This window comes from Genypterus blacodes, unplaced genomic scaffold (assembly GCF_046128005.1).
Source record: "Genypterus blacodes isolate CSIRO-AG114 ecotype Tasmania unplaced genomic scaffold, CSIRO-AGI_Gbla_v1 ptg000147l_1, whole genome shotgun sequence".
In the NCBI taxonomy this organism is placed as follows: Eukaryota; Metazoa; Chordata; class Actinopteri; order Ophidiiformes; family Ophidiidae; genus Genypterus; species Genypterus blacodes.
Window position 1 is genome coordinate 1,249,396 of NW_027466949.1, and position 8,839 is coordinate 1,258,234.

The 8,839-nt window shown below is 46.7% G+C and overlaps 1 protein-coding gene across 1 annotated transcript; it reads left to right on the forward strand.

The window, feature by feature from the left end:
• Positions 1-7,032: 7,032 nt before the first annotated feature.
• Positions 7,033-8,184, forward strand: htr1b (5-hydroxytryptamine (serotonin) receptor 1B). The gene is made up of 2 exons (XM_076165609.1): positions 7,033-7,120; positions 7,154-8,184. The coding sequence occupies exons 1-2, from the start codon at positions 7,033-7,035 to the stop codon at positions 8,182-8,184; spliced, it is 1,119 nt and encodes a 372-aa protein (XP_076021724.1).
• The last annotated feature ends 655 nt before the right edge of the window (positions 8,185-8,839 follow it).

Sequence of the window (8,839 nt, forward strand, 5' to 3'; positions counted from 1 at the left end):
ATTGTAGCTTATTGCGAGTGTTGCAGTTATAGATCCATAAACTTGAAATTTTTTTATTTTAATGGGATGGGACAGGGGTGGGTTTGATGAAAATTGGGATAATTTGATTTTGCTGGGAATTTTCATTTTAGTTTGAATGTAAAGGGATAACAAAGATTCTCTGAAAGAACAAACGCTGCAGTAAGTGGATGATGATGGTGATGATGATGGTGATGATTATGTAAGCGGAGACAAAAAAAAGATACTGTCACATACAAATGAGGACATCAGTTGATTGGAGATTAATACGGCGCCAAAACACTCACATTTGATATAACGCTTACTTAATCTAATAAGCAGCTTGCTCTATGACACACACACACACACACACACACACACACACACACACACACACACACACACACACACACACACACACACAGAACTGGAACTTATCATTTCCAAAGCAAACAGTAACTCTGTCTGTCTCTCAGCCTCTGAGGATCACTGAGTCCATCTGTCCAGTGAAGCGTCACTTCCTCCCGTCTCCTGCTCCTCTGGGGGTCTCAAGTGCACTTTACCACGAGGACCCTGGCTGCCGATGACATCACCACTCCTCGGGTACAACTTTCAGCAATTCAAATGCAACTTCCTCAGCTACGCACACAAAGTGGGTTAACGTTCCTTTGTCCCTGATAGAAGTGGGATTTCACAGGCAGCGAGGTGAGAAACGTTTCAACAATAAATCATCAGTGTTTGAGTTTGCACTTGTTCATCTTCCTTGAATTGCAGCAGCAGCAGCAGCAGCAAACCCACCGACCCAAACCCCTGCTGTGCTCATTTCACTCCAAGCAGGAATATTAGCAGCATTGATTTTCACATATCTGAGACGGGGATGTGTGAGGAATCTGAATGAAAGTCCTCGTCCCCGTGCTCCTCCTCGCCTTCCCACCCTTTATTAACTGTCACCTATGGAGCACTGATGGCTGCTGTTAGCACTTCTCTGTCTCCTGAGGATACTTCGTCCTTGCAACGGGCCCCTAACGGTTTCTCTGAGGATGTAAACCTCACACACACATAGTATGAGTGTGAATGTGGAAAGTAATCAGGAGCAGATTGGTGCTACCAGAACTCAAAAGTCTTATCTGTCAGTCCTTCTGTCCTCATTTGCTTTCCTTCTGTCACTCCTTGACTTGATCTCAAAGCACAATTAGGAGTAAAATGATAACAGTGAGGGATTTGAACTTTTAATTGACTATATTTCCACTGTTCACACTCGCATACATACAGTATAGACACACACACACATATCCTCACAGGCTTGAAGATCAGATGGATTTTACCTCCGGGAGACAGTAAATAAAGTTTAATCTCACAGATGCTCACCTCATAATCAAACTCCTCTACAACTTCTATCTCACAGCAACAAGCTGATTGCAGAGTTTGGATTGTGGACCTCTGGGTAATCTTTCTTTAATTGTTCAAACAAAGCCAGCTGTGCTAATGTTCCTGCATATGGCGTGTGTTTGCAGGAACGACTGAAAGAATGATATACATTATGCAACAGAGTGTCAGTGAGTGACACAATGGTATCGCTGCGGCATCGTTACAGCAGCCTAATAAATCAATCCTACACTTGCCGTCTCCTGTGAAAAGAGTGGACCAGCACCGGAATTTAAAAAGTGCTGATGAGAATTCATCAGCGCTCAAACTCCCGACCATTCGCCTCCTAAATGGACTCATTTCAAACGGCTCGGCCATCAATCAGGAGTCAGCGCAACACAAAGCATATCATTTCCTGCCACACGTTCACCTTTAGGGAATAACAAACTGCCCAATACAGTCTATTTACTATCCACTAACTCCCCTCCTCTGTCATTCATTGCAGGTCTGCGTGGATATTGCAGTGCTCATTATGGAGGTGACCCAACCGAAGGTGCTTTGAGCTGAAATCCTCCTCTAGATGGGTAATTATGTCTCAACGAGTCCGATGCCAGAGCTGGGGAAACAGTTCTTTGCTGAGGACTCAAACTGGACTGGAGCGTCATCACAATGAGCACTAGTGAAGGCCTCCTAAAAATGGGGCATAAGTCTCTCAAAAAGTGGCACAGGCCCCTGCGTGGTGGCAACACTTCCCTCATATGATAATTAGATTTGGAGCGTCAGAAGCCCCAAAAAGCCCCAGTTGTAAAGCGAGGAGCGTCTCTCTCTCTTTTTCTCCTGATACATTTTTAGCAGGAGGCCTTTCGAGAGCTGCCTGGCGGAGCAGTGGGCGCCATATGCCATCAGACCGGCCTGGGACGTGCTGCAGAGGGACAGGTCCTGCAGCCCAACATGTGTCCTATTTTACATTTTCCTTATTTTACCATAAATAGACAGAATCACTACAAAATAACAACAACAAAACACAATCAAGTCGTTTTCGCGTGTATGTAACTGCATCCCTGACATGAATGATATAATCGGAAGGATGACGCAGGTTTGACAAGCAAGCACGGCAGTTGTTACCACGACGACTGCGACAAAGTGGATTCTCCTCACCTCGGGATGCAGATTCCAAACACAACTGACCTAGCTGCTCCCGCGTCTCATCTCACAAACAGCTGGATTCAGAAGGAGCCGCTCCCTCTGCAGCGGCCGGGTTGTGGCGTGGGGGGGGGGGTCCATCCCCACAACAAGGGATCTGCCCTCGTTTCGCTTTGCCCTATTTCGTGACTGCCGCCACAGCTGTCAGTTAACCGGGACAGCAGAGGAGTCACAGTAACAGTAAGGTCACCGGAAATCCCCCTTAAACAGTGAAAAAGTGTGAATAAGTATCTGTGTGTAAGGTTCTGCACCAGGAAATGCAGAACAAACTTTCATATTCTGACCTCAATTGTCTCAAGAGAGCCATTATCCCTCTGGAAGCTGATCCATTTGTTTCCCAACCCACTCCGGATGTGTCACAAATGAGCATAATTCCACAAAAACCGGGAATTAAAGACAAGTGTGGAATTTAGGACAGAATCCCAATGGCAACCTCTGGATTCCTGCGGGGAAGCAATTAAAATAACAAATTATAGCGACAAAACAGAGACTCTGGTGTTATAAATAATCACAAGAGGAGGAATAAAACTGGGAGCAAACCGGAAATGATACGGAAATGATGGAATACCAGAATAACAGTGACCTTTGACCTCATGTGGTCCAGTCCGACACATCATCCCGACATCATACCGCACGCAGGCAGGGAGCTCTTCTTCTGTACTTCTTTAGCTGCTGTGCTGCAGAGGAAGACGAATGAAAGACGCACAAACTGTTGTCAGGTGAAGTGGGTCGCACGCCGTTTCCGGGGGCCAACACAAAGCGGACGCACACACATTGGACGTGGCACAATCGATCGAATGCTTTTGTTTGTGCGATAATGACGCACAAATGACATCACCTTTTGTCTGCAGCTTCCAGTGGATGAAATGTTTGCTGCTTGTTTGTCCTTGGATTCGACTGTTAATGAATGCTTAAAAGGAATTTATTATTGTTTGCAAGGAACGGTATGTTAAGAATGTCATCTTGAGTCCCCTTAGTGCAGCTCCTCCGCCAAACATGGCTTCACTAATCCAACCTCTGATTCTGAAGGCTTTCACTGATCCCTGCAGATCCCCCCCAAAAAACCTAATGAAGGAATGCCTGTGGAGCGGAGAGGAGGGGAGGAAGGGGGGGAAGAGGAGGGGAGTGGAGAGGAGGAGGGGGAGCTGTTTTTGCCAGCGGACAGGAGTGAGCGTGTTTTTGTGTACGAGGTGTGTTCGCTGCGTTGTGCCCCGCGGCCGTGCATCAGCTGTGCCAGACAAGTCAGGCTCAGTCAACAGGGGACCAACGTGGACTCGCAGAGGGCCCGTCCCCCTCCCCCCCTCCCCCCGCCCCCACCGACTCACTGAGGCCTGCCTGACGACGCTCGATGCTGGGCTCGGATACAGTGGAAAAAGGCAATTAAAGCAGTCCGTCATCCTCCAGAGATGGAAATTTGTGATCTGAGGGAAACGCGTCGCTGATTTACATTTGAAAGTCGACAGAACTCCCCATATTAATCTTCACCACTGACCCAAACAGGAGCCAAATATGAGCGTATCCATCAATCTCAAACTCCTTTGATACCCTTCTTTCCCCTCTGCCGCACGTCTTTCATGGCCCGTTCCGTTTTTTCCTGCCATTGAATCTCTGCTAAAAAGGCAATGAGTCTAGGACAGATGCTTGGTTAATCCACAAACCTCAGTCAGATACCTTCATGCTACATCAGACTGTAAATGACGCACGGCTGTTTGACACCAACGATCCTCACACACTCTTCTAATGGCGCTTTCTAAAGTTTCTTTGTGAGAAATTGCTCCATTTCCTTGTTTTGTTTGAGGGATTCCTGAACGCGACAAATGTTATTCCGATTGATGAACACGACTCAGAATCAGGTCAAATCAGGTCATATCAGGTGTTAATCAGCCTCTCTGGTTAGAATGAAATCCAGCACACACACACACACACATTCACACACAGGGCTGTGAAATGACACGTGATGACACTATTCTCTTTATGGAATATTTTATATTTCTTTATTTATATTTCCAGGAACACATTCATCACTTTTATTTGCCCTTGGCGCGGCGCAGCACAGTGAAGCAGCAGATAAAAGGTGTAAAAATGACGCCAATTATCAGGTTACCCAATTATCCTCGTCTTTCAAACGCTGCATTTATTAAGAAAATAACCAACCTCGTTACCTACTGCTCTGGAAATTCTCTGCTGATATTAACGATAACTTGACTCATTAAAATCAGCAGGAAAGCAAACTAATTGGAAGGTATATTTCCAGGTTAGAAAAAAAAAATATTTCAATGCTCGGCGAGTATCGGAAAATGGAAGACGCGGCAGGGAGGCAACACAGAGAGAGATTCCTGTCCTCGAACGGCCTTCAAGTGCTGGGGGAGCGGCAGGTGGGCGAGCAGGAAGATGACAAACTAACACCGAGAAAATCAATCAATCATTAAAAACGAGATAGCTCAGTTGGAGCATCGACAACTTGGATTGCGCAATTCTACAAACAATCCTGTCACTTTGTGTTCCAGTATGAAGATCAGACAGATTCCTATGATATCACTTCTTTTAGACACCTTGTGATTGCTTGATCTACAGTCGTACCTAATAAAGTGGCCCCCTGATAAGCGTCTGTAAGCTTTTAAAACTCCATGAACCGGAGAGTGTGAGGCGCTCTGGCCTGCAGAGGGGGTGAGGTATTGTTCCGCGGCGCTCTGCAGCTTCTGCTGCCCTGTTTCATTCGCAGTACAAAGCTTTCCTAATGAGCTTATTGATCCTGGAGGCAGCGGCTGAGCTCAACCTGCTGCTGCCCCTGCACGCCACAGCATAAAACACTGATCACCACCCAGAGAGCCAACACGCCGCTATAAGTATCTGCTCTTCTTCTGCCTGCTTTACTTTACTGGACCCTTTTGCAACACACTTCTATTTGGTTTAATACTTCAATATGTCACTGGACTCTTGTTTCTCATTCGGTTCAATTTGGGCAGTGGCAGCGGTGTGTGTGTAACTGCATCATGAGGGGAACTGTGCCCTTTGTCTTGATGTTTCATGTGAAAAATGTTGACGTGAACCTCACAAATAACAGCAGAATCCTCCTTGTAGGTTGTTTGTGTTCTGCATGCACCTCCAGCTAAGTTGGATTGTTTTAAAGAAGCGCATGGTGTGTTGGTCCCAAGCAGCAACTCACCCATTAATTGGGTTTACCAGCAGCAAGAAGAGCAGGTCAAGATATGTATTATTCATTTATGATCATATTTTTCATAAAACATACAAATATGCCCAGATAGATAGATAGATAGGTGGATAGAGAACACAGAATAAAACATACACTGAAATATCGACACAGCTCTAAGGCAAATCATGGCGAGCCCCGTGGATGCAGGTGGGATTCAACCCGCCGCTACCGCGCTCGATACGTATTGACGAGGGGGACATTATGAGTCAATTTCAATTAAAAGTTTGCGATACAGAAATGAAGAAAAGTCTTATTGCGAGAGGTGCGAGCGCCGTATGGAGACGAGGGAGGAATACAGAACAGCCAGCTCATCACTCTGAGTCACTGCAGCACCCCTGGTTGGAAAAATGGACGTTGACCTGCGGTGAGATTTTGGAGACGGACTGCATAATTTTGTTTATCTGCCGTAAACAAAAAATGGATCTATTTCAAGATCGCCATCATCCTCCTATCGAATGACAGACTGAGGAGAGGCCATTACGTTTGCACTGAGAGAGAGTGAGACGTTCATGGCCTGGTGTGTCAGTAAGAGTAAACAACCATTTACACCTTATGCAACTGTGAAAAGTGACAAAGTGAGTGTGAAGTTGACCTCAAAAACTCACTCTGAAAGCTTTAAGATAACAAAAGAAGAGCTGATAGTTACAATTCAAATCATATTAGATGAGGAGATGAATTCTTGCACATTTGGAGTTTTGTTCCGAATCCCAATCCGGAGTGAGGAGTGTGAAACACAAGGGCACTATGACCCAGCGGATGCTCTACTACGAATGGAGAGTGATCAGTGGCGCTTGTTTGATGTCAGGGAGTGTGTGTGTGCGCGTGTGTGTGAGTGTGTGTGTATAAAGCCCAGACTTTGAGTTGGCTCGCCATTCAACCACAGGGGGCCTGAGGAGGAAGCAGCTCAGGAGAACATCTGCCCCACATGCGGATTATCGGTGACATTTTGCCAGATGTTTGTTGGAGCATCAGGACGCACAGTTTCACACAAACACCTGGACTCTCTAATTCATCACGTGCGGCCTAATCAAGATTATTTTTTAATGGCTATTTTTTTTTAAATTTGTGCATGGAATGGATATTTTTGTTTTGATAATTGTGTAAGAGAGGAAAATGAGGAGGAAAGGAGTGTGTGCCAGGCTGGTGATGGTGTGTATCTGACCGGCGACTTTGACCGGTGACTATGAGGCGACTTTCGAGTCTCACAGATGTCAGACGGTGAAATGAAATATGAGAAAAAGTGACTAAAAGTTATGGAGCTCACCGATCAAGTCGAGCCAACTTCACCGGTGAACGCCACGAACGACAGCTTCATCACCGGCTCATCCGGGACGGGCGGCAGCGGCGTTGGCGGCGATGGCGGCGGCGGCGGAGGTGCGGACAGCCTCGCCTATCAGATCAGCCTGGCCGCGGTTCTCTCCGTGATCACGCTCGGTACCACTTTATCCAACGCGTTCGTCATCGCCACCATCTCCCAGTCGAAGAAGCTCCAAACTCCAGCCAACTTTCTCATCGCGTCCCTCGCCATCACCGACCTGCTGGTGTCCATCCTGGTGATGCCCATCTGCGTCCTCTACACGGTGATCCACACCTGGACGCTGGGGCAGATCGTGTGCGACATCTGGCTCTCTTCGGACATAACGTGTTGCACCGCATCCATCCTCCACCTGTGCGTAATCGCTTTGGATCGGTACTGGGCCATCACGGACGCGGTGGAGTACTCCAAGAAGCGCACCCAGGGGCGCGCAGCCGGGATGGTGGCCACAGCCTGGGTCATCGCCATCTCCATCTCCTTACCTCCGTTATTCTGGAGGCAGGTGAAGGCGGACGAGCTCACCAGCTGCAGCGTAAACACGGATCATATATTCTACACCATTTACTCCACCTTCGGAGCGTTTTACATCCCCACTTTGCTGCTCATTGTGCTTTATGGGAGGATTTACGTGGAGGCGCGCAAACGGATCCTTAAGCAGTCTCCCAAGAAAGTAGGGAAGAGACTCACAGCGGCGCATTTGGTCACCAACTCCCCGGGTTCGGTGGCGTCCACGGGCAGACACGACACCCAATCGAGCGACACCGGTTCTTCCACCAGCGAAAATCAGGTGAAAGTGACGCTGTCTGATGCGCTTTTGGAGAAAAAGCGGATTTCAGCGGCCAGAGAGCGCAAAGCCACAAAGACGCTGGGGATCATCCTGGGCGCATACATCATCTGCTGGTTACCCTTCTTCATTTACACACTGGTGGTGGCCACGTGTGATTCCTGTTTCAACCCCGAACTCTTTGACTTCTTCACCTGGTTGGGATACCTGAACTCGCTGATTAACCCCATCATATACACCATGTCCAACGAGGACTTTAAGAAGGCTTTCCATAAACTTGTGCGCTTCAGATGCTGCGAACGATGAACTACCAAGTGAATGATGTATTTATTTTCAAATATAACATTCTAAAAAATATATACATAAACAAACAATACAAAAAACATTTCTAAATTGTGCACGCAAACCGGAAACACAAGTGATACAGTTACACATTTATTAGTTTGGACTTATTATTTGCACTTATTTGGATTTACAAACTGAATTTTAAACTTAAGATCGATTACAATATCTAATACTGAGAATAAAACGAAACGTTGATGGATAATTGTCAGAATAACGGTGTTGGACACCCTGAACCCCCCCCCCCCCCCAAACTTTACGCACAGACGCACTCCAACACATGGGTCACACAGCTCCTCCATGTAACAGCCTGAGCCTATGGAGGAGATTCACAGAGGGTGGTGGGTCGTTTGCATTCTGCATGGACTTCCAGCTTAGTTGGCATGTTTAAAGAGGCGCATGGTGCCTTTAGTCCCAAGAGGCCACTGACCCATTAATTGGGCTTATAGCAGGCAGCAAGCAGACCAGGTCCAAAACATACTATATAATTCATTCACTCTCTCCCAGGGCTTCAGTTGTTGTTAACCGATACAGATTTTTGCATAAAACGCACAAAAATGGTTGGCTTTATTTTTTAAATGAAACCTCGTACAACAACAACTAATGTATTTATTCTATG